Source organism: Eufriesea mexicana, unplaced genomic scaffold (assembly GCF_001483705.2).
Source record: "Eufriesea mexicana isolate 0111107269 unplaced genomic scaffold, ASM148370v2 scaffold2645, whole genome shotgun sequence".
In the NCBI taxonomy this organism is placed as follows: Eukaryota; Metazoa; Arthropoda; class Insecta; order Hymenoptera; family Apidae; genus Eufriesea; species Eufriesea mexicana.
In genome coordinates this window covers 584,411-612,288 of record NW_016910703.1, presented here as the reverse complement: position 1 = coordinate 612,288, position 27,878 = coordinate 584,411, and the positions used below count along the sequence as shown (strand labels likewise).

Genomic DNA, 27,878 nt, shown 5'->3' with positions numbered 1-27,878 from the left:
AATAGGTCTGTGGTGGAGATTCGTTGAAGGCAGCGCACACTGGCTGACGAAGCTTTCCCTGGACAGCACGGGATACCTTTGGACCGAAGCATCAAGAACCGGCGGACGCAAGAGAAACGGTATACTTAGCCGTATGGTTGTGAAAGTAAGCTACGCACAGCCCATTTGGGTCTCGAGAAATTCTAAAAAATATGCATTCGGCCACTATCTTTAAGAGCTGTCTTCACCCCTTTAATATTCACGATGGTTGATTAAAAAAGATAACTGTGGAATATTTTTTTTAAAACTATTTCTCATATAAATTTCACCAAATACGGCGTGTACAGGTTGGATATGTTCCCTTGTAAGTACGAGTAATGGCTGAGCAGTCAAAAATGACGAGTAGTCTGACAAGCGTGAAAAGCGGGTTGCACACATTCGCGCGGTAGCGTCATTTTGGTGAGCAGCGTCGCGAGAACATTCGTACGCTCCACCGCCGCATCGAGCATCCTCGTCCACATTACATCGCAAATGCACATTATCTGCATAATAATACGAAGCCCGTTTTATGCCGTCGCAAAAGCAGCAACGTTACCAACACGATTGACGAAAGACATGATTTGTGATTATCACTTTCATTAAATGGAAGCAAATTGAAAACAAAAGTATGTCTTAAACGATTTCAGCCTATAATTATTGTTACGAAATTTAGTTCGTCTCAGTGGAGATATAAATGTGTTTGATATCATATAATAAATATAAACTATTAATGATTTTAAAATTATATAAAGAGATGAAATAAAACAATACGTTGAAAAATTAATTTTCTAATAAATTGGTGTGATATTATAAATTTTTAAAAGCTTTCGTCATTTGCGAAAATTATATAACGTCATGTAATCTGCTTTCGATAGGTACAGAACTTTGCTGTTATTGACGAGGTTCCTGAAAAAGCCAATACCTTTTTTCAGTCATATTGTTATGCCCTGGCTATCTATAGTGGCGAGACAATGTATGAAAAATGGTTCTATTTTTGGATGAGAGTACAAAGGAGCACAAATAGAAGTACTTTGAGTCGAGTTCTTTTGAAATGTCTCATTTTTTCTCATACAAACATTTCGTTATTTTAACGAGTAATTTTCAAAATATTTGAAACTATAGTTTGTGCTATTCTTAATATTATTAATTCTATAAAATTGTAATTTTTATATTGAACACATAGCATCGAATTTTCTTAAAACAAACTTTGATAAGAGCAGAAATTTGATGAATAAATAACTAATCCCCTAGTAGACAGTTCGAAGTAAAAATAATAAATTACTGGTAGTAAACTATAATTCCACAGCAATAACAATTTTTATAATAAAAAAACTTCAGGTCTTCAAAGTGAAATTTGCAAGTTTAAAATCACCTACAAAATCTAACAAATAACTGTCCTGCAACAGAACTCACTCGCAAAACTTAACATAATATAATATATCAATTTTTCTATGATAAGATTTATTTATATTATTAAATATTGAATTATTACGTAAAAGGGCCACGGTATACCAACAGGTCCTCTGCGTCAGTAACCATCCAGTTACACATGCAAATAATATACCTATATCATATACGTCGCGTAAACGTGACGAATACCAAGATCAATAGTCGGATGATATTACTTGTCGTCATATCGAAATGAAATTGTAAAAGGCAACGACTATGTTGAGTGAATATGGATTTCACATTATATTAATGTTGACAACGATACAAATAAATATAAATAAATGGGCAATGCAGTAGATACCCACCCACTGCCATTAAACAAACAAATACAATTACGGGTGCAAGCAAATAAAGAAATTTACGTAGGGAAGAATCGTAATTGAGACACCCAGTAACTACAATACACCGATTGACATTAAATCGTGAATTGTGACGATTGTGATTGTGACGATAAAGGCATGTAGTACCACGAGATTGTGACAATATCGTAGTTAATCAGTGAAGGTAATAAAAAAAAAACACAATACTTTTTTAGAGCGAATTTTATAAATATTAGGATTTCAAAACAAATTTCTTATCATAGTGATATACTATGCAAAATTCAATAATATAATAAAATATTAAGTAACTCTGAATTTATATGAAAGAACAGAGTGCCAATAAACGGCACTAAAATTAGACACGCATGAATTGAGTAACAGAAGCGTGAAGTCGAACACAGAAGTAGACGAAAGGAACAAAGGATTGCAATGTCAATTGCGATAAATGCGAGATATTAACTTCCCAAGAATCTAAAGACCAGGACAATTTGTCAGGTCGCAAAGTATGGTGTATAAACGTTCCCTGGCGCTGCCTTATTATTATTCCACTCGATTATAACGTAAAGCACGCACAATCTTCTCGACCTCGTCTTGTGTCACTTATTTAACTCTAAACTGACAACGGACTAGCGCTAATCCGAACACACTTCGTGAAATTGCCTTCCCCTCACCTCGAATTCGCAGGCAATGATTCTGATTAAGCATCTGTCCTCCGCCCACCCTACTCGGAGATATTAAATCACTGCGTGAAAAGAAAGAAAAAAGGAAGGGAACATGGCCCGAAGGACTCCCGACTATGCCAGTAGAGAAGTTTTCTTGACTGGGAAAATAATGATGGGGTTCCTTGGCGTGAGAAAGAAAAGTCCGAGACCGCAAGCTAGGGACTCCAATGAAATTCCAACCGAACACTCAAGCCCTTTATGAGCCTGAATATTTCATATCGCAGGATTCGAGGATAAACAATTTTATGACAGATACGTTAGATCAGAAACTTTTGCTTTAATGGAAAATTGCCTAATCATTAATAAGATCAATGCAGTATCAAATTGTGCATAATTTCAGTCTATTAAAGTCTACTAAGAGTTGGAAATCTGTAAAAATGTTTACTTTCTTAATCATCTCCAAATTTACGTACTTCTAGTAACATGTGCACCGAAAATATAACCAACAATTAATGAGCTTAAAAATAGCAATAAATGTAATACACAGATATAATCTTCATAAATAAAAATTCCGAAAAATTTATTTATCGAACCTATATGAATTTAACTGACATGAACATTAATATTGGGTTACAACCAATAACACATGTTAAAAATCATCAACATTTAAAATCCAATTTCATATAATACACATTTCCACAAAATTCCTAGAAATCCATATTTCAAATTACAACAATTATCTAAGTTCGTGCAGCAACCTAGTCAACGAATGTTTTGCAGCCTAACCTGCCAGTTTTCCCCAAGCAGTGCAATAATGAAATGTGTTTGACGCTTCTCACTTTTGGAAGAGAGAGCGAGAGAGAGAGAGGGGGGGGGGGAGAAAAACAGTGAGAAACAGTCAAAACTGGCATACAAAGAGGTCCTTTGTGATAACGCGACTAACCTGGTGGTCCGTGTTTACCTGGGAAGAAAAGAAAAGAGCACACGTGTCTCCTGCCTCCTATTCCCACCTATTCCCTCCGCCCTCTCCTCACCATCGTCGACCCTCTTATACCCTTCTCTGTTTCTGCCTTAGCCAGGGCTGCCGTTACTCTCGTTTGCCCGCAAGAGGTAGAAACAAGAAAGGCAGTCGGCGGAAATATTTCGACGAATCCCCGGACGCATACAAGACCTTCTTTTCGTGAGAATTCCACTCCGCAAGACGCGTACTTTGTGCAGAGGGGGCTACAGTAGAACAGAGACGAAGGAAATGCTTGTACGGAACATACGGGGCTGACACAGGATGGAACACGGACCGGTGGTACAGCATGCCGGGGCTACGTCCACGGAATAATACCTGCGACATATGAGCACCGCTTTTACACGACTCTCTTGACGCTTGCTAAGCCACGAACTGCCTACTTGGGTAGCCGAGACTCATCGTCTGCATGTTTCCGCTATGTTGCCACTCGATTCAATGGCGGCATCAGTTGTTCGAGTGGTTTCCCCGGTTCACCCGTTACGCTCATCCATTCCAATGTTATTCCTTCACTGCGAATTCCTACGCGATATAGAAAATCCTGTTCATCACAATTTTAATTATACCTTTTTTTTGTGACGACGTTTAAGAAATAATGGGAGAAGTTGAGAAATAATGGCCGAGAAATATAAAGGAGTAAAATATTTTACAGCTAGAAGAGTTATGGTTGTGTTTTTTCGTCCCTTAAATGAATAAACTGGCTAAAAGGCAACAGTGCAATTTATCCTGCTTGTCACTCTCTCGTAGTTGCGAGCTGATGAGTAGAGGGTTGGTTTTGAGGTATAGGCAAAGGCCTGGATAAACGTAATTACTTTGCTTATCTGTCTTCTACTAAAGACTCGGTACTTGCATAAATTAAAATATAGTGTAACAGAGAATGTTAAACTACATCGAAATTAACGGATTTATAATTAAACAGTTTTTTTTTATATCAGCTACATCATTTTAATTATGCTAATAACACAAAAAATAACTTTTTCAGATAAATACATTCACAAAATTCTAGAAAATTGTATGAAAAATTGTTATATACAACGAAGTTTAATTTGTTGGTCAAGAACGAATTATCCATATCATCAAAAATATATTTCCTACTAATCATTACAAATATAGAAAATCGTTTTAAACTATATACGATTAAATAATATTCATTGGCTACCTGTTTACTACATATTTCATTTCTTACACAAAAATAAATTTCTGAACAAAAGCATATGACACTTACAGAATAAACTATGTGGCTTTCATAGAAGTTTTACAGAGAAATTTTTTAATTGTTACGAAGAAATATTAGGGAGTTCTCAATAGAACAAAGATGCAAGTTGTGAATTTGGTATGCATAATGAAGGGACAGATGAGCAAACGCGGTGGAGGAGAGGATGATTTGCTTCGTAACTACGGCAGTACTAAGTACTGCTTACTACAAGAGGATTCCCGAACTGCTAACTCTCGTCTTGCTGCGGCATTGAAACATCATCGGGTCGAAGTAATGTCTTGTAATTTGAGGATTTCGGCTTGCACTTTCGTAACACGATCAGGCTTTAATTTCCCAATACGTCGCCCTATGGCTTAAGAGTATTCAGTTGGAACCAAAAAGAATGGAGTAATTGCAATAGTTGACTGAAAAGTAAAGTAATACAAAAAACGAACATATCCTTCAAATCATATAAAAATGTCTTTCAAAACGAAAAATAAGGGAAATGACAAAATTAAATTATATCACGCGCAAAATTTCTATATCGGTTTAAATTTGGAATGAAAGAAAAGAGAGATTTGAGAACATTTATTGTAGAAATTTAATTATTAATCCTCCCTACAACTGATAGAGATATTGTTATACCCGTCTACAATGATAATGAATTTATGGCCCAAATTATATTCAAATAAAATTTCAAATTGTTGCATGTACTGATATTTGTCATTAATTTCCAATGAAGTGCTTACATTTACTATTAGTAGCATATGAAACTTTTATGAAGTCGTTAAACTATGTTCACAACATGGTAATTTGTAACTTAATAATAAGCAGTTTGTAAATACTCAATAAGATATTGCAGTGGAACATTAACTTTAAACAATGTTGTAATTAAAACACAACATAAATAAAAAATTATTAATTGAGAATTTAGGTATCCTAGAAGTGCTTTGATTAATTATTCGATTTTCGATTTAACAAAATATCGTGTTACGTAAATTACCAAATCTAAAATTTGTCAGAATTACACTTAAAGTACGTGAGCCAAATTTAGTTACATTTCATGTAGTCTTGTGTATGAACTTTAACCGCAACACGAGTTATCTGGGCGTAATCTGCCTCTATCTTTACTTACAAGAAACCAATCGCCTTGTAACGATAGCCGTAGGCTGTATCATTATATAACGTGACTCGATTATTAAAGAAGTTTTTGCAAATTTATAAAAATCAAATTTGATATCGGTATATTTTACAATCTGTATTAAAAGTTTAGAAACCAGTGCAAAAAGTGTATTGTGCACTGTAAAACTGTTCTCTGTTATTTGTTTATAATAGAGCATGTAATAAATTTCTACAAGTACTTTAGAATTATGAGCAAAAATCTGAAGCAATAATCATGAAACTTAAATCATAATGTCTTGATTTCCAAATTATAATATCCCTCCAACGTAAAAAAATTCATAACATTCGATTTTCCGATAAAGAGTATGTTTTGTAATAAAGAAAATGTTTTAAAATCATCATAGCAACCTTACCCTTTGTATAGATTTCAATGCATGTTTCAAATGTAAATTACAAAACGATGATATCCTGCCAGTAGTTTTCCTATATGATATCAGAAGCAGCCACATGAGTTTAACGAAAACTTTTGCATACTGAAGCGTTTGCATACTGAAAAGTTTTTGTAATATCGTAAATGAATCGTGACGTCGAAAAGGTTAAAAATGTTCTGAAGATATAGAAGCATGGAGAAAGTTATATTAAAGTATAAACAGCATGCTTCAGCTCACGATGGAATGTACGCCATGTACTTCTAATGACATATTAGATACCTTTGCATCTTTTGGAAATCGATAAAGCTTCTATTATAATACCATAAAACTTCTGGTCAGCCGAAAAGAGAGGAGGCGTAATGTCAAGTTCAAAATATAATTAATTCATATTTCATCAAGTTCATTTTCTCAGTAGTCATAAATTTCACTGGATTATGGATTCCAAAGGCTGCACGAAATTTTAGGAATTAAACATTCATCGTGATCTGTAGCTTAATCCCTACCAATTTTCCAACTCGTTAGACACTTCACATGCCCCTCATAATTTCTAAGCTTTCAGGAATTGAAGGCATTGATAGACTAATTAACAAATTTCGAAGCCTGCTCGTTCAAACTTATAGCATTCCAAAATTAATCAATCATACGTTACCAGTGAATACAAGTACAGTCATGGTATTTGAAACATTTGTTTGTATATACTGTAAAAGCAATAAAATATTCGTATATCGATATAGTTCGTAACTCGTTAAATAGAATTTCATTAATTTACACATGTACAGCCAATTTCCCTGAGAAACAAAATTGAATATTTTGTAGGAAAACTCACTGAGATAAACTCTTTGTGGATAAATGACGATAAATGGCCGCCAGAAGTTTTTTAGTGTTACGTAATGTACTGAAACATATCTAGTAATGAAGGACATTGATAATTTGGAGTTGATAATTTGATAATTTGAAGGAGTTGATAATTTTAGCAAAAACTTCCTTGAATTAGTTGCTGCAACCCTATAATATATGCTAAAAAATAACTTTTCACAGAAATTAAGGGAAGAACTTTCATTGAATGAAATTCAATCCAATCCAGTCCCATAACCTTAATCCACAATATACAATTTTCTTCCGATGTTAGAAATGCCATGAGCTAATACATCTAACTATCATTGATGAGATATACGTCACCAAAATTCTCCGTAATGTAGCATACATTAACAACCGAAACATGATCTAAACATACACAGAAATATCTTAATCATTTAGTGCTCATTTAGCAGCGGTTATAACTTCAAACCTTAAACCACACGTGTTCACACAACTCTTCGAATATTCCTTCTAATCGAACATAATACCCGTGATGCTCTACTTCCAATTAGTAACTTTCCAACCTATTAATATCATGGCTTGGTGACACAAAGACAGGCAGAAGACAGCCGGACATGCATAGTCCTGATTTTCCTACAGAACAATTTCAAGCGGCGGTAACGTGATAACGTTGTTCCGTCGCTCGTTGCATAGGCTAAATCGTTCGGGTATCGGATCGAGGGGTAAAAATTTGAAATTGGTCGTTAAGCCAGCACCGCAAATGCATTTAAGCGTTCGCCACTGTTCAAGAACCCATTCGAGCACCGTGTCAATATAAATGTAAATGTCATTGGGAGGCGCGCGAGCGCATACATTGACGGTCTCTAGAGGACGATTGCTCGCGGAGAATATTGCAGATGGCCGTATGGGACGTCCGCCGCAATTGAATTGCCCTTCGGATTGGAACGTATAGAAATGTGCACGGCTGGCGCACTTTGTTTCGCGTATCGATCGTTCACGACCATTGGGAACTACAGGATCCGCGGCGAGGGCGTCCGCGCGACGTCAAAGAGTGCCCGCCATTTGATCCGTGCGACCCGTTACCATTTTGTTTCACCGTGGATCCTCGCCGATCAGCCGGCCCGCCATCCGCGTCGACGCCGTTCCACAAACGCGAGTCCGCAGAGCGGCCCACTCGCGATCCACGCGATAACTCGATATGCATTGCTTCTACACGCGCGATACGTTAATTCAAGCTGATGTACATTACAATGATTGAACGAATAAATCAAAAAGCTGTTACCTATTCCCTGCCAGACCGAAAGGGGATTTTATCCGCGCGATCCTCCGTGCTTCAGCTGTTCTCCAACTTTAATTACGTATTTCGCAGTAGTCTACTAAGATATTGACTAGGAAACAGTAATATAAATGTTAATATCAATCGTAACGTTATTTAGTAACCATGTATGAATATAAACCACGTATGTGCTCGTCGAGATCATCGTTCGTAAAACGGACAAAAAAGCTGCTTTTAAAGTCACTGTAGTTCAATTCTTTGAATTTTTTTCTCATAAAAATATACTTCTGTTTTTCACCAATTCAATGCATTATGTTGACTTGCAAAAATGACGTAGCATTTGTAATATAATATGAAACATAGATCCAAATTTCGACATCATTTCAAAAACAGGAAACAATCAACTTAAACATTGTTTGAAGAAAAGGTACACTAACAATTAATCTCGTAATCATGTTAAGAACTTAAGCAACCAGATAAAATGGAAAACGCACCATACGGTAATCGTGAGTGTAAAAGGACGGATTTAATTTCTGCGACGTCGCTAATGAGGACACAGACAAAAGTGTAAACGCGTTTCTTTAACCAGTTGAGTCTTAAATTATACAACTCTACGAGGTACATAAATAGCTCTTTGCTTCTGTGCTAGATAGCCACTCGTTTCCGAAATAAATGGGCTCCTCTTTATAAGCAGCTTCTAGGATCCGGCAATTTGAAGTGTAACTCATGAAAAGACCTACGCTTCCACTTTCGGTTAGCTCGTAGTAGGGAGCACCATCGGAGTTTCAACAGCGACATAACAAGACAATCTTAATTAGCAACAAACATTTAACCTCGTGCTCTGCAAATATCCTCGTTCTACTGCGTATGCAATTATCCTAAATAGTTCTCCAATTATTAGTTCAATCAACTAAGCCCTCAACAGATAAAGGGTGATTCAGAAAAATAGCTGGAAGTTCTGAACTCACGTACCATTTAGTGTAATTAACCTTGACATGGTTAATCAAAATAACTGTACAAATCAGTGTTTTAAAATTAAATAACGATTTTGCATTCTAATACAAACTATCTATCTGATTATACCCTAGGTAATACAAAATTTTCTAGAATAAGAAATTAGGAAGTTATTATAGATTACGCAGAATATTTTTATGATTATGTACCTCTAATCTTTTGTAAGGAGTGTAGTAAATTTACACTTAACACCTGGGTGACATAAAATGTTCATCTTTTCTGCTAACTTTTTCATTCAGTATGAACAGAATAATAAAAATTCTGGAAATTTTACTGCGAACTTGCTTTATTGCAAGTGTATACGAGGAAAGTCCGACAGTACCGACATCCATAAGTTTTGTTGTTATATCCTGGGACGGAAATGGTGTAATTTAAATTCAAAAAGGTTAGTTTGTCGTTTAAATAATCCTTAGTAAAAAGAAAACATTCTTTTGTTTCGTGAAATATAATGAGCAAGATGTATTAACATACATAAAAAATGGCAAAATTAGGATGTTTTATTCTTTCTAATAAATGAGAAACACCTACAAAAAGAAAAAAAAAACAGAAAAAAAAATAAAATCAGTTCGTCTATTCACATGACGCTCCATAAAATCGAGAAACAATCAAGAAACGAAACATTTCCGAACTATGTAAAACATATTTATAATATTGATTTAGTTTCATAATAAAATTCCCAATGTCTAATGCGGAGAACGAAATATAGCTTTGTTAAGGCTGCAAGCTAGTCGACGCTGTTGAAATGTCCCTTATATATTCGGTATAGTGAATACAAGTCAGAAAAATTTCGAGCCACTGGTTACAAACACCATTTTAATCGTCTCGAAATTTCATTTCATTTTATTTCATGTCCCAAATACGTTTCCTTTGAGCTTTGACCAAATGAAAAGGAAGAAGTAGAATAGGTGAAAAAATTTGAGAAGTTTTAATCTTACTTCCCGTAGTACACGCGATTCCATTAAATGTTGCTACGATTGATGTTCCAGGCGACGCACACCCGGTCATTCTATCAGTAATTAAAAGGGTGAGAACAGGATAGAATGGAAAATACGACGGCAGCCGCGAGCTGGTGGTGAAATATGAAAGCTGCTTGAGCCGAGGCTTTTTCCAGCCGCTTATCTAGAGCTTTACGCGCGTTATTCGATTTTCACGTGTGTGCATTGTTCCCCGTAGCGTAGCGGCGGAAACAAAGCGTTATCTTTAAGCCGAAACACTGTTCCTCTCTCAATCCGCGCATGAAACAACTGGCTGTAGCCATCTGCTCGAATCGCTATCATCGATCACGTGTGTGATGTATGCCCCGATATCGACATCGAATCCCTTTTTAACACAGACGAATGACTGCCGCCCGATGGAACCGTGGATTTTTTTCTGTGAGATTTCGTCTCGCGACTGTGGCGTTTGCTCGGTCAGCGGACACGGAATCGAGCGTTCGATTTACATCGCGCTTTCATAGATTCGACATCAGCAGTACCTTTTGACATTTGATTCTCATCTCCTCTAAGCCGAAGCGTATATGACTGAGAAACTTATCGGATCTTGTATCGGTGTAAGTATTTCGAATATTTGTTAGACCTGAGTTCAATAAGTTAAACTTCCGTCCTGTTATGTTAAAGGTACATTTGTACACCTATTATCATCGCTGATACGACTGCTGTGAGGATAAGTCAAGGCGATGGGTTTCATGACGTAATTGTTTACTAATGTCTGTCGTTCAAAATTGCGTACGATTAATCATAGTTTATATTAGCGGAACTAGATAATAAAATAAATATTAATATGATAAATTATAACATGAGTGAGTAACTTCATCGGAGTCTTACATGATAGATATTCTTTCTCGAATATTGTGTCAATTTGTGATAATTACGAAGACCAGGTTGTCATTTTTGAAACACTGAGAATGAAAGACTCAAGAAAGCTGTAAGGGGAAGTATATATATGTGTGTATCGATTAGGTTAGTATATACGTGCATCATTTTAATTTCGTTATATAACGCCGCTGAAAGATTGAAGGCTAGGTAATTGTATTATGAAATTCATGGAGAATGATTTGCAGAGGATGTATTAACAAGACTATATTTATAAGTCGTGCTGTTATGGGTAATAAAATAAATATTAAATATTATATTCACTTGTAAAAGTACTAACAATTTCATGCAATCACAATGAAATATAAAAATTCCGACACTTAAACGATTTACAGAAAACGATGTTCAGATTAAAAGATCAAAAAGAAATTTATGGGTTATTTCCTTTATGGAACCTAAGAAATTTACGGAACCTTTAAGGGTTCAAAGTTAGAAGGAAAATAACAGAACTTGTTTTTCACTACAAAATATTACTTTTAATGACGATTACTCGTTTATTTCATAAATTGCGAATACTTTTATATACTTATCTAATAAAATAATCGACAAATACTTATTTCAATGAATAAACCAGGAATAGAAAAAATTCGGAATACTTCTCGAAAGACACGAGAAAAATTTTAAGTACCATGTAAAGAACGCAAATTATCATTTCAATTGAACTCACCCCCCTACATTGCATGCACTGTGTATCTTGGGAAAAATGAAATGCCTTCGAAATGCGATTTAGTTAGACAACTTTACTCGATTCACTCCGCATTACAAGTATATCGCTTTGCAGCCACTCCCCCTACGCCCAACCATTTCATGCGCCACAGTGTAACAGCACATGCGGAAACACAAGTAGCACCAGCAGGAACCATTCCCCGGATGCACGTGTACAAAACCTGATACAAGGGTGCTAAACTCACCGCAAAGGGGTGTCTCTTCGTTCTAAAGTTCGGAACTTATCCTGACTCCAGGCTCTGAGCAGTGCACTTGGCCTGGGATAGATGGAGAAAGAGAGAGAGGAGGAGAAAGAGCGGGGGGGAGAGAATTCCGTTACTTTGATCCATATTTTATTTAGTCCATGGAAGAAAAGGGCCGGTACATCGAAAGAGGGAAACGGTAACCGTTGGTCGCCGGGCGACAGAGTGTTAGTGGTGGCAGCAATGGCCGACAGAGGGGCAAGCTTAGGGCGAGGAATAATCGTTCTCGCACTTTTACGACGCCACCGGTTAATTTGCTGTGCAATTGCCACATCCTCGCTGCTGCGATCCCACAGCATCCAATTCCTGCGAACATGTCTCGAGATTCGCCCTTTTATCCCATGCATCTACGCAAGCCAGCAATGTCTTTCAAGTATGTATAGCTACATATATATACATATAGACTTATATACGTATAGAGACATACATAAGCATAAACAAATACATATACATGTGTATGAACACACAAACACAGATACACATCTCTTCAGTGATCCAGCCAATTTTTCTCTTGTTTTAGTTACCAGCATTTGCTACTTAGTTGGTTTACGTCGGATGAGAAAGGTCTCGCCTCGTTTAAAGAGAGAAAGATTAACACAGTTGCGCGTAAAATTAAATTTATGCTCCTGCAAGTTACTGTAATATTCCAGCGTCTCTGGTGACTTGTGCAACCCCTCGCGCCCCACTTCGACAACTTTGAGTTATCAAGATAAGTAGAGAATGTAGAAGTGGTAAACGGTAATTGGTTCCATAATATTCTTTGCTCGGGTTTTGCTCGGAACACAAAGCTCGAAGTTCAATTGCTATTTACGCACGTAATGCAATTTGAATACCGTAATATAGAAATATTTAGATGTCTATAGATTGTGGATGATCTAGATATAGCCTAAATTTACAGACATGTTCCTGGATAAACATGTTCCAACATAAACTCACTGGAGGATCAATTATATATTTCGTACCAGCTAATTCTACAAATATTTCCTCTAAAGAAGATATTTTTACAAAAGTAATATCAATATAGGTTTTCCATCATACCTTAATTAAAACTAATGCTATTAAAACAAATACTACGCCAGACGTGTTTTAATAATTCATAGTTGTATTAAATGAATTATTGCTCTATTCGAACATTACCTTACTTTATTAGGTCTCTAATATGCTGAGTAGTATGTATCGACAAAAGTGATTCCATAAACGTGATAAAAGTGATTCAAAATCGTATACCGTAACCTGCAGATAAAAAGACATTCTAGTAAAAAGCACAAACTCGATCAATTTTTATGCCCTACCAAGCAAGTACCAAATAAGTTTCGATACACGGAGGGACAATCACGAAACAGTCATACTTTCAAGTTGCTAAAATTAATACGTAAACCTGGGTAGGTTTCTGATACAATTTCACTAACAAGGGAATATCCCCAATCCGAAAATTAAAAAAATATTGAAAATTTGAGAATATATAGAATACATTTAAATACGACTTACACCGTTTTTTTATGCGGAAATTTACTCGCAGGGGTGGAAATTAACCATCAAATATTTGACTAATTGATATTTCATTGTTATAAATCCCAAACCATACATGATAGGAAAGTGTTTTCAAATAAAAGTTGCCTCTTTGGAAAGAAATTTTTTAATTGTTTAAACAATTAAAAAAGATTATAAACAAACCAATATATTCTTTTCCATATATCCCCAATATAAATATACTATATATCCTCAAAGTTACAAAATTTGTTGAATTTTCGAATTCGAGATGTTCCCTTGCAAGTTACGAGTAGGATTGTATCCAGCTATAACTATTAAATCCAATTAGCAGAGACTTTTCATTATGGGGCTCTCACTAGGTTTTGCTTCGTTATTTGTGACTAGAAATTTTTCAAGAATTACTGCTGTGCAGATATCAGTGAAATTCCTCATGAACATAAGAAGAAGAGGTTCTCTATATAAACATTTTGCAGTAGTGAAGTAAAAGTAAAACTGTGCTTTCGCGTTCATACTTGTTGAAAAGGCGGATTTAGACGATGGCACAATGTTCCACAGCATTTCATCTCCTAGCGATAGATAAAAAATCGATTCTCCGATATCCTTTTCATCTTCCGTCTATCTTTGGACATACAGTTAGGTGACTTGACGGTTTTCGATAATAAAGACGTCACTTTCCATGATAATGTATGGAGAGGTTAAAGTCACTGTAGACTTTCGTAAATTCTGTTCATCATCCAGTCCCTTTCTTAATTTCCGTGAAATTTTATTCATGAATTGGATAGGAAGTACATTAGAAATTATTGTTCCTAACATTTTTATTCGCAGTGACAGTTCTATCTATATTAACAGAAAAATTGGCAATCAATAACACGTGAAATAAAATTAATTTATATGTAAAGAAATTAAAAACAGAATTATAATAAAATTGTTCTTTCGAAGAAGGTACTAACATATATGAGAAGGATACATTAATAGAAAAATTCGTCAATTAATAATACAAAAGTAAATCGACATATCCCTGAATACAGTATATAATATAAAGTGTTTAGAAGAAGACATGACTCATTTAGAGAAAGTAGAGTAAGTTTCAAATGATGAAAACAGATTCAGATCGCACTTTTCTGATTGTAGCATGCTACTTCCTATTTATTTTCGCAACAACGCAAAGAGAAATCCACGACAATCTTTACATTTAAAACGTACAAACTCATGAATTAATCAATATCACAAGAACTAGGACAATCCTTGAAAATATTTCCTTCGATCTCGAACGAGATACACTTCTGCATACGATTTTTATTTTTAAATCAAATCTTCCACGATTTCCCAATACTAACTGCAACATAATATCGAGTCTTTATATTTTCATATTTAAAGGAGGAAATGACCAATGGAGTAATGATATCTATATAACGTAGCATTAAAAATAATTTTCTCGAATTGATATTTAGTTTCAATAGTTTCGTTAGATTTACTTCGAATATGGATGATGAAGAAACATCTGTTCGGTTTGAAAGTCGTTTGATAATCGTTTTAAGCAATTCCCCTTTACAGTTAAAAATGCTCGATTTAGAGACATAACTGCCAGGCTAAATATTTAACTACAGCATTAATTTATAGCAATTTGCATAGAAAGGGAAAAGTAACAAAAGATTACTAAGATCTTGTATGAAAATATTTGTGAAGCATATTGGTATTACCTGTACCAACATTGAATATGTTTGAAAACCTTCAACAGCTTGCTGGAACTTTTCTAATTTTACAATCGCTTCACTATCAATGGCTTGACCTAGTAGTTTTTCCTCTTTCTGGGTCGAACACCGACAGATGACAATATATTCGACATGAAAAACGATTGGTAAAAATGGCAGCCCAATCCATTCCTTCTGGTTAATAAATGAGGGCAAAAGTAGTTCGCGTACCCAATTTTGAAATGGTCCGACATGAATCGTTTTAAAAAATGACATAATATTTTTCATTTTCAATCAATTACTTTTATGCACTTTCTTTTAATACCTTCTGCATATATATATTTAAAATCATAATTAAAAATACAATTATTAAAATAAATATTTAAAATTATTCACTTTCTTTTTCTTTTCCTCGAAGCTTGTTAATGGTAAATTATTTTTGCTACTTTCAATATTACCAAGAGACGAAGTAGCATTGTCAAATTGATTATATTTTAAACTAGTTAACCGGTTATACGATCTGATTTTTCATGATTCTATAAACGGTTAATTTCTTTTTTAGAACGACAACAAACAAAAAATAAATTTTTAACTTTGTATTGCGGACTTTAATTTTATAATTCTTCCTATTGGTGTATATTACTAGATGGTTTATATCATTTAAGGAATAGCAACTGATTGAATAGAGGAGATTTTATCACTTAACTTTCCAAATATGTGGCACACAATCGATTAGTCGGTTATTTAATGCAGAAATAATCGAAAAACTGGGTATGAAGGAATTTAATTATTTCACATCTTTACGATGAAAATAAGTTAACGATTAATACATTAGAATAATAACTCATCCATTCTTTATCAATGGTACGTTTCCTCGTTCGCCAGTTCTATGTAGTGTCGCATGACTTTGTAGTAGTACTGTATGTACAACTCCACTACAGTTTACATTAGAGAGGTCGCTCTCTATCATAATGCACGAGCGTTGAAGCTGCCGGGAATTTCAGTAAATTCCGTACTTCATCTTCTTTCCTTTTTAATTCCCCCGGAATTTCGTTCAGATTACTACAGCAACGACGCTTGAATTAGTTAAAGAGCCTATCGGAAAAGTGGCGGCAGACCGGAACGAAGCAACTCTGGTAAAATACTCCTCTGGGTGTATAAAGCTGTATTAGGCGTCGTAGGTTCATCGTACATGTTCTCTCGTTGCGCTGTACGAGGACCACTAGATCCTTTGGGAATTCACATGTGGTCGCGAGCCATTCACGGAGACAAAGTGAATAAACAATGCAGCGAAATTATCTTGAGCAACCCGCGATTCTAATTACGTTGATTAATATTGGGAAACGCGAGTCAATTACTGTAACCGCATTAACTATACAAACTGTTGTCTCTACCGTGCTGAAAGAGGGGGTTCTGTGGATAGAATGGACAATAATATCTAACACCTTTTTAACGAATATCACACGAAGTATAATTTGTAATTTAAATATATTTTGTGTGATATTGGCTGAAAAGGTGTTAGATATTACTGTTATACCAGTTATTGGCTAAGAAGAAGAGATATCGGGAATTTTGAGAGATGCTTTCTTAAATTCTTAAGTTATACGTAGATTAAATCATTGATATCTTCAAAACTGCATTTCGATACGATTACTATAATTTCATTCCTCTGACATTTTGAGACATACGATTATCAGACATTTCTAAACGATATTGAATGTATATAAATATTGTTCCTGTACGTCCTGACATATAATTCATTTACTCGAGAATTCAATAAATATCTATTTGAATAAAATAAATGCAACAAACGAATATGAAATATGTAACATACTACTGCATACGTATGCATATAATAAATGTCAATTGCATAATTTGATATATGAAAATAAATGTTCATAATCCTTTTACTCTTGAGAATGATTTAGTTGGAAATTTTACGCTGTAATAATTCACTCGAAGCTTATGTCATGAAAACTAGTCTCAAGCGGTACTTTATAGACTTAAACTATGTGCGTATCTTCTTTCCTCACCTTCGATAGAAACTGATTTCTTATACTTTCGTTATGTAGCATAGATATAGTTACTAAACATATTCCATGGCGTAGAATGCCGTAAAAGTGGTAAGACAATGGAAATAAATTTTCTTGAAAACTTACGTGAAATATTTACATTATGACTCCATATGAAAAGTTTAATTATCTAATTCAATTAAATATCGAATGAAAATCCACAAATAAAACACTCGAAAATCAATAGAGAAAATTTATAAATAATTCATGTTCACGGAAAATTTTCTTTTGCATACTTCCATAAATTACAGCGCTCGATGGTTATTCAATAAAGTAATACTACGTTAACTAGATCTTCGAAAGAGGAAAAAAAAACAAATTAATATTTAAACCACGACACAATATCTTCTAATGGAAACATTTAAATTACCACTACTTTATGTATTGCTCTATTACTTTGGCATACAAATGAACGTATTGTACTGAAAGTATGATGAAATCTACATGAGAAAAATGTAATAGCAATTTAACCAGATATATCAATTTTTTAACTGCGTCATCGTTTTACAACGCATCGTCCTGGTATATATTTTTCATTTCATTCTTTTTGCTATTTCGAGATATCCTTTTTCATCGATCCATACTGCTGACAAATAAATCTACCTAGATTCACTATTCGATACGAATTCGTGAGTAAAGATAAATCGATTCCGATCCCGAGTGACTCAGTTTTACAATAAATAAATTGCTGAAAGCTACCTTTACATCATTATATTTTGTTTTTCTAATAAAGTTATTGTCTACGAATTACAGTTCGTGAAGCTTTATGAAATCTTGATTGAAAAATCCATTTTCATATTATGTTTATCCGACGTATCGAAAAATTAGCATGATTGATTTCATGAAATCAGTTGAAATGGAAAATTGGTGTATGTGATTATCAAATCTGAAAATTAGAAAGATATTTCATGCAATTCAATACCAATAATTAATAGCGAATATTAGGTATTAGGTAATAGATGGGGGTTTCATGATATCAAGTAAATTCATTTGGAAGAGGAAAATTTCTTGTCTATAGAAATAATATGAAACATCGAGAAATTTACATTAACTGATTCTCATTAATTCAGTCTTGCTATTTCAATATTATTTGGAGTTTATTTACAGCTTCTAAGCATCTAGTAATAACTTTTGAATATTATTATGTGGCATAAGATTACTCGGGAGCATGAGATTAACTAAGTCTTCTATAAGGCATCGGTATCGTATCTTACATGAATTTAATTTAAATTTAGAAGGAAATACGAAATGCGTCGTACTTAAACTACACGAAAATTATCCAATAAACAGTGAAACATAGCTTATGAAAAGCTGAATTGAATTTCACACACAGTGTTCCTCATGAGTGAAACATTCTTTTTTTTCATGTAGCTCCAAAGAAGTAAAAGGTTAATGTCCAAATAACATTTAAAAGAGTTGAAATTCATTCACGACATATCCATAATTAATAATCAGTAATATTAATTATTAACTTTTAACTTCTATAGAAATAAATCTTAATCATTCATTAAATTTGAATTACATCAAGATTACAATGAATAGATGTATATCAGCTGTATATAACATAGTCGTTCAATTCAAATGAAAAAGCAAACTGTATTCTCTATTCTCACGTACTTACATGCATACAACGCTATAAACATCCAATTAGACGTATGTACATTCGTCAAACAATGTACAATCAAACAGTGAAGAAAAACATGACTAATTCTCAGAAATAACACGAACCTACGTCCACATCGAAAAATCCGTTCGGGTTTCGTTGTGAAAACACCGATGTCCCTGCGAACGTCGTTTTCTTTACATCAGCATCGAAATGAAGAGCTACGGGAGAACGAATAAGAACGATACGACAGTCTTGGCATGACTGTAACATTTTACCCTAAACACCAAGCAATAAGCCGTAAAGTAAATTTCACGGTGCTGAATAGATTGGACGGACCGCGTAAGCCAGCCAATCCCGCGCATGATGTAAGTACATATCCGGGGTCCGATGAAAAGCCAGAAGCTGGTCCCCGATTGCGTATAACATCAGTCACAGTCGAGATTGCTCCATTAATCGTTGCCTAGCCAGCCGTGATATTATCGTTTCATGATGGGACCACGTCCTAAATAAACGCCGACACAGTGAAGAGGCTGCTGGTACGTGGGAGAAAAGTACACTGTACATTTGGTTCACGAGGAAGCTGGCCAGGAAAGAAGAAAACGAAGGAGAAGAAAACGAAGGAGAAGAGTAGAAAAAGGTGGAAGAGGTAGAAGAGACGAAACAAGAACGGTAGGAAAGGATATATAGTTTGTACTCGAATTCCAACAATGAAAGCTTTCTTAAGAGTATGGCGCTGGGAGAATGCGAGCACGACTCGCTGTGACCAATAGAATCTAGTTACCCAAGTTCGGGCATAGCTGCGAAATTTGAAAGCGGCGAGCACAAAGGCTCCTTCAAAAATACGGCCACTGGGCGTGCTTACACCACGGCGAACGCGAACGTCATTGTTTCGTTCTCCGTTCTTCCAGCGCTGTTTCTCGAATTTCCCGAATTTCTCGAATTTCAATGCAACCTTTGACGAACTGCCCGCTTCTGCTACCCGCGGAACTCTCACACTGCGAGAAAATAACGATTTCACGAGTCCGTTAAGTTATCACCTGAACTGTTTATGAGAACGAGTCAGAAGGAGAGAGAGGGAGAGAGGGAGAGAGACAGAGAGAAATAGAGGAAGAACGATCGTGCACAAAGTTTTGGATAACTTTCGATCTCCATGCAACATCCGCATATGGAGCAAGGAACGAAGATAGGATCGTTCAATAATTTCGCAGATGGAAATGGTGATTGTTACCATTAGATGGTAATTGGTGCTCGGGAGCACTTGATTCGAACACACTGGTAGATTGGAATGATTATAGATAATTAAATAAAATTCTATTTTCGGTTCTGTGCAATTTAATTATGTAAATTATTGCTTCTCATTTAAGGACAACTTCGTCTCTACACATAGATCTACATTTATAGCATCTTTATTAAATTAAATGCAATAATCAGAGTGAAATCTATAACAGAACATGACATCGTTTGTCAGGGACGACAGCAGTTCCAGAAGAAATCTAACTTTATGTGAACATATATTTATTAACTGCTGGGTACTGTTAATAGATAATGTTCAATGCGTCATTCATAAATCCTGGAATTTGTTGGCCTGAATTTAAAGAAAACACGTTACAGTTTTGCAAAACATAAACTATTGTTTTCATCAATCACTCATCAATCTTCAAGCAATGATTAGGAAGACTGGTAAATATATGAAACTAATAAACGTTCCTTCGTCATTAATATCTCAAGATAATGGATAACCGTGGAGAAGATAAAAGGCAATGTAATATACTAAAGTTTGATAATTACCAACACCTGAACGTAAGTGATTATAGAGAAAGTATTACCATTGAAGACTTATAATCTTGTCCTTATAGATTTAAATACACCTTCGTAAAGCAGAAATTGCTCTTTGAAGTCCGACTTTCCCAGCCAATATAAACTTTACCTTCTCAAATTTTGACGATGGAAAACTTTGCTACTTCAAAGTTTACATTACGCTCACCTTCTTCTCACCCCACGATTGTTTCCTGAACTTTCATTTTTAGTCATTAACAGACGTATTTTGAGAATAATTATATATTGAATACTTTACACTGAAATTTTTCAAAAGTAAGAGCGAATGGGAAATGCTGTCATCTTAGAACTGAAATCAGTAGCAGTTGATTATATTTGTAAATAACAGTCTACCAAAATGCTCTAATTACGAAATATTATTAAAAACACCTGTACTAAAAATACCTGTAATACACTGCAAAGCTAACACACAAACTGTATAACGTTTCACGTGCAATACAGATATAAAAATGAAGATAACCACGAACATGTGTACATAGATGAGTGTAAGAAAGTTCAATTGCGTTACAAATGAACCACTGCGACGACAGAAAAAATGGCGTCCCAGGAAGTTACTTGTTAACTCCACCATGCGATATTCCTATTTACCAGTTTTTACTACTTTCGCAGAGAAAGGAGCTACAATTTGTCTAAGTTATAAGAATTTCCGAATGCAGTTGTCCTAGTGGAATATCGTTAAACTTTCAACCGCAGGTTGTCATGATTTCCAACTTTAAATTATAATTTTAACACCTCGAATATCCAACGAGAACACACAGAGATATTACATTTAGTTTGATTTTAATAAGTGGACTTCTTTGAACGAGTTAATAACAAGTGAGAATAACAAATGAAGTTGGTGTGACAAAATTAAACAGGATTAACTATTAACGAATTTAATGTCTATAAATTATAATAGAAGTTGCCATAAATCTCCATCGAATTAAGTCTAGAGATAATCACTATATCTGTTAATTATATTAATTACTGTAAAGATTTAACACATAAGTTCTGATAGGCATCAGATAAAAGATTGATTGATTAATCAAATTAAAAAGCTATACACAGTTTCGTATAAAATGCTTTTAACACATTTGCATATAATTGGCAGTTAAGAGCAGTCTAAAGGTATCTTAAAAACGAACAAGGTTATAAAATAATCTTAACAGTTATCTTTATAGTACCTTGATTGCCATTCATCTCCTCTTAAAAGTTATTGCTAACAGTTAAAATTTTAATTACAATATTGTAATACGTGCTATTATCCAGACTAAGTATAATAGATTCAGTAAACAATTAATAGCACATACATGTTTTCAGTTTAAGGAAAAACCTTAATTAACTGAATTAAATTAAGTTACTGTTCCAAGATATATAAGGTTTTGTTCACACTTAAGGTTCCCTGTTATAATTGTTCAAACATTTTCGTAACCACCACTTACACAATAGCTGCATTTAGTAAAATCTCTCTATAATAACTGAAATTAAATGTTTAACAATGATTCTGAAGTACAAAGATGACAATGGAAAACTGGAATATCTACGCTATCATCTCATAACTATATAACTCTACTAATGAAGTAAAATAGTCGAATCATATTAACAATTGTTTTGTTCTCAATTTAATTCAATACTACTTCACCCATTCTGCAGTAAGTACAATAAAAAAAGAAAGGAAAAAGAAGTAATTACTGAATCTCATAAAAAAGTAGCATGTTTGCAACTGTAATACTGATATTTCGGCAAAAAATAATTCCGATCTATTTCAACTAACTATTTCAATTAACTGTGAGCTCGACTGATTAACGCTACCTATTTACTTCAACGATGGCTTTGAACGATATCGAGTTGAGATATTTACGAAGAAGAATCCGTGGTTCCCTGCTTTCATCGAAAATGTCGGTCTGCTTCATTAGGGACCCTTTTATCAAGATAAGGATTCATTCAAATTGTCCGTGGAATTTCGGCAAAGGATCTTCATTTCGGATAAGAAAAAAAGATAGAAAAGCGTGGAGCCAACGGAAGCAGTCCCTTTATCCTCGAGAGCACTTAATTTACCGTTATGATTAATCGCGGTTCGATTTTTGATGTTCCTGTTCCAATGTATCCTATTCGTTTCTCAGGACGGCAATCGAGGAATCTGAAAATATTGGAGGAAATATCGGGTCACCATCACGGCACGCAGTATGCATCGATGTCAGAAAATTACAAGAACAGTAAGTAATTAAAATTTTTCTTGCTATTCCATAACGAACTAGCAATAAGCAGCAACATAAACTTATTTGAAATAGTTTAATTAGACCTACAAAGGTGGATAAAATAAGAACAAGCAATTTGAATAATCAAAATTAATACTTATAAATATGAATTAGAAACTTTTGCAAGTAAAAACCTTCGATTTAAGCCCAATGGCAGTAGATGAATTTATCAATTTCAAGATAGAAATATATTTAATAGATCTATAATAGAATTTTGTATATGGTTATAAGTATAGAAACACGTTTTACACATTATTGAAATATAGAATTACTGGCAAAAGTTAGGAAACTTAATGATTCGTGAATTTTTATATATTTCGTATTTTCTAACATACATGAAGAGATTAAAATTAGAAATAGACTTTGTACAAGATATCTGATGAAGTTTTATTGTATATTGGCCAATAGAATATTATCACTTAATTCTATTTTCAAGTTTAATATACAGTGTGCCTAACTACCCGCGGAACGCCCTGTATATCTTCCACAAAATAAAGAATATACAGGAATTCACAAATCTTTATTTTGGTTCTCAGCTTTTGCCAGTAAGTATGTAATTATATTTCAAAAGATGAATTAGGTGTATTCAAAACTTTATATTTTACATTTTTCGATTTGATATAATACAAATATATAATTGCATATATGTTAATCCTTGACAGATGTCTGACATTATTAAGATATTTACGGTAAAGAAATTAATATCAGTTCGATAAATAATAAACAATTTGTCTTTAAAGCAAGAAGAGTAATTTAAAAAATAGTAGATAAAATTATACAGATATATATTTCCATCCCAAATAAGAAATATTAAGTATAGTAATAACATCAAAATGCTACTCATTAAGTAATTTTCCAATTCAGAACATAAACTGCGTCTTAGATCATAGTATATCAGAATCTTACCCTATAACCCTATTTTTAATGACATGAAACATTTCATAACTCAAAACATACTACAAACTATTAGTACAAATTAATGTGGAAAAATAGGTTCGTCACATTATAATCTTTTCACTAACCATCTGTGTGTTTGACGAAACTTGAGTGCTTGATGAAATTTTAAATACATAAGAAATTCACTCAAACTCATATTCATAGTCACAGAAAATCTGACATTCTCCTTTCGGTCGTCGAAACAAGAAACAAAAACACACACGTTGAAGATTGAAAAACAGACTTGCCGCATAGAATTGAAGCAGCGAGTGGTCATACAGCATTGACCATAATCCAGCTTGAAATCAGTAGCGGTAGCCGCGAAATCTCGAGGGATTAGCGCGATTGAGATCACGTTGCCTCTCTCTGTTAGCCACCTCTCTCAATCTCTCTTCCGGGTCGGATGTTGAAAATCACGCACTCGCAGCACGGTGAACGGTCGGGCGAAAACGGAAACATTATTGTTGTTGCTGTAGTTGTTTCTGCTGAAAGCCGATATAAAGTAGCAAACGGGTGTGTTTTTGCATTGCGTTAACGACTCTGCTGCTACGCGAGTACCAGTAAAATTGCCCGTTTCATGTGCCGTTCTATACATGCGAGCTCGATTGTAAAATAACATTCCCCCGTGTCGGTTCTTTCCTACTACGGCTTGACCTTCGATACTGATGGCACTTTCCACCATTGCAGAAGCTTTTCGTTGGCCTGTTTCGAAACAACTCTTCGTAATTGCTCTGCTAGGTGCAATCGCGGTGAGAAGTACCGTTCGGTGTTGAGGTCAAAGGCTTTTAACAGGTCAAATTTGAATGAAGGGGATTAAGATAATTATTACTGTTGTAGCCGTTAGGATTTGGTTAAAATCATCCAGTGAAATGCGTTCTAGTAATTTTATCAAAGGTTGAAGAAAAATTTGGAGAAAATTGAAACATTGATGAAACGATGCAATTAAGTATTTGCTTTACTGTTGATGTAATATAATGTACTGTCCCGGAAAGTGTGTTTATATGATTTTTATTTTAATACTTGTACTTTAACAGATCTAACGGTTCATATTATATTTTGTATTACGACTGCAAACCCGGAGGATAGTCGTGTCTCACTGCCGTTCCAGCGGATTAAGCTATAAATGTAAAAGCGAATGTTTAGGAATTTTTACAAGTACCACACTCGACAGATTGACCCACGTGCGACAGACCCACCAAGAGACAGACGGACACCACTTGTAAATCGCGTCATTGACTATCGGAAATCGGCTCCTTGACAGTTTCCTACTCCTTAGCCAAAGGTCCTTCCATCACATCCTCTGCCCAATCAAGGATCCTAACTTTTCCAACACTAACATTTATCCTACCTAATCAGAATCTAACTGAAGAAAACACCGGACAGGACACGGCAAGACACAAGACAGGCCAAAATTAAGAAGTCAGTTCGTCTTCGACACCAATCCCTGAAACAACGTACATATATTTATAAACGCCTGTTCGAAATGGTACTCCGGTAAACGTCTCTACTGTAGCTATTATATACTTTACTGTAAATAAACACTCTATTTTAACAACACACTCGGGATCCTTAATATCACAAAACTAATCACGCAATATTAATTTGGCATGTGATACGTGTTCTTGGAGATCGAAGAGATTCGATATATAGGACGCTAAATATAATATATAAAAATTTGGGTTAGGTAACAATGATACAAGTGTTTCATTGCGAAAGAAATGAAAATGTCGAATTGCAAGCACATTTCGACAGAAAAGTTTCACATAGAATTCCGATATTTATATTTGAGGATAAAACGAAAGATATTTATTTCAGAATTTCATTAAATATTATTAAATTCAACTATTTCATTGGATCGACGAAAAATTTTCGAAACGATATATTCTAATATAATTCATATAATACAAACAATTAATAATGGGACGTATTGGCAAATATTTACAAACAATATATCACAAAACCGAAATAATAAAGAATAATATAAAATTATTAATCGAAGCTGATGATTCTGATATTACTTACTGCGTGCAATCGAACTTTTCATAAAAACATTCACGTTAACTAATATCGTACTGCCTATACATCAATATAAAATACATAAAATGTACAACTCGATATACGCTAAATCGGACCTTAAACTACAATATTGGGTTATATAATTAAATAAACAAAATAATTTCCATTCTTTTTTTATGATTCAGGAAAATTCAAATATCTAAAGATATTTAAATATTTGCAAAAGTGAATCATATATACGTATTATATAGGAATTGCTCAAAAATCATAATATCGCGTAATATTGGACAGTGATTAAATACCGTGACAGAGGCTTATGACTTGTATACTCGCCAAAAATTTTCATTTATGCTACATTCATATTCCTGTCGCAATTTTTAAACATAACTCAGAACATTCCAGCATGTCTCGGTGCTTTTAGTAATCGGCCGAATTCGAAAAAGGAACCACATTTTGAGACAACCACTATCGTCGATCATAGTTTCACGCGAAGGCGTGCTCATCTTTCTTCTGAGCCATCTTCCTTTTCCCAAGAGAAGTTCGAGGTGTTTCTGCACGCTCCATTATTTTGCTCGCATTTCCTTCCTTCCCCTGCTCATTCAAGGCGAGGGGAACATCTTTCTTTCTTTCTTTCTATATCCAGACCTTTCCCTTCTTGCCACGAGGCAGCAGCGACTAATCAACGACATTGCTGTACGAGAAATTCTACGATATGACCAATTTCGCAGCCGGGGAGAGTAGAGGGGTTCATATATTCCGCGTTAAGCCGACATTTTCTACCCTCCTGCTCTTCTGATAATGGGCTCTGGCTTGATTTCGCTCTGAATTTCGCGGATACCGTTGCTTCGACTTTAGTTACAGCGACCTCGAATCTTTTGCGATTGCCAATTCTCTAGGTTTAATGATTTTATTACGATCCGAAAGCCTGAGATCGGTTTCTGCACCATTCACTTTGGGATAATTGGATTATTACGCGGATCTCCACGAATTTTATTCCTTAACGCGTAGAATCAATGAATAGCTAATACTAATATTTTTTTTAATGCAAGTAACTTATTGAAAAGTTTCTTGCGAACATGTTTCAACTTTTCTCTCGTCTACTTGATCAAATTCGCGTAGAATCAAATATGCCTAACTACGGATCAAACAGCTCTCCGATCCGAAGTCATATAAACTGATACTTAGATCACGATAACTATAGCGAGTGATCGAAACCACACGGATAACCAAAAATCGTCGCAATCGCCCAAACTGCTATATCATGGACAATAAAAGCAAAGGAAAGGTTCTGTAGATTAAAATTATGAAAATTTAAAATGCTCAAAGTGATTGAAGAAAGATTGAAAAGGCCAACAATTTTTCCACAAGGAAATTACAAGGAGTATTTATCTTCAAATACACGATATCTTGTTTCACTCAGTGGTAATAAAAAGGCAAATATAGTAGTTAGACTGAAAAAACGAAAGTTTGATTGCAGCACATATTTTATACGATGTATTGATCGAACGCGTAACCTAGATTTCCAACAGGAAAGCGAAAATTTTCCTGAAATTGAATCTTCGAAAAAAAATTTTAATTAATCCACATCAACAACGGAACTCAATTGTACGTTTACAAGACTGTTAATTAGTATAGTAAAAGTAAAGACAAAATAATTTGTTTATCTCGTTTACATTCTAATCAATCGAATATCATTTTCGACAAAAGGTTGTTACGATTACGATATAGATCAAATATCACAAAACATTGACATTATGTATTATATGGAATTGTACTGAAGTTACAGCCTCCTCAATGGTATCAGAAGATCAAAGATCAAAGAATTATTTC

At 34.5% G+C, this 27,878-nt stretch overlaps 1 protein-coding gene across 3 annotated transcripts in view; it reads left to right on the top strand.

Annotated features, from left to right (window-relative positions):
* Nucleotides 1-27,878, top strand: part of LOC108550245 (neurotrimin) — a 247,502-nt gene that overhangs the window by 163,397 nt on the left and 56,227 nt on the right. For all 3 annotated transcript variants that reach the window (XM_017903943.1, XM_017903944.1, XM_017903942.1), the window contains one exon: nt 22,962-23,054. In XM_017903943.1, the coding sequence (XP_017759432.1) occupies nt 22,962-23,054 (93 nt within the window). The remainder of the gene's footprint in view (nt 1-22,961; nt 23,055-27,878) is intronic.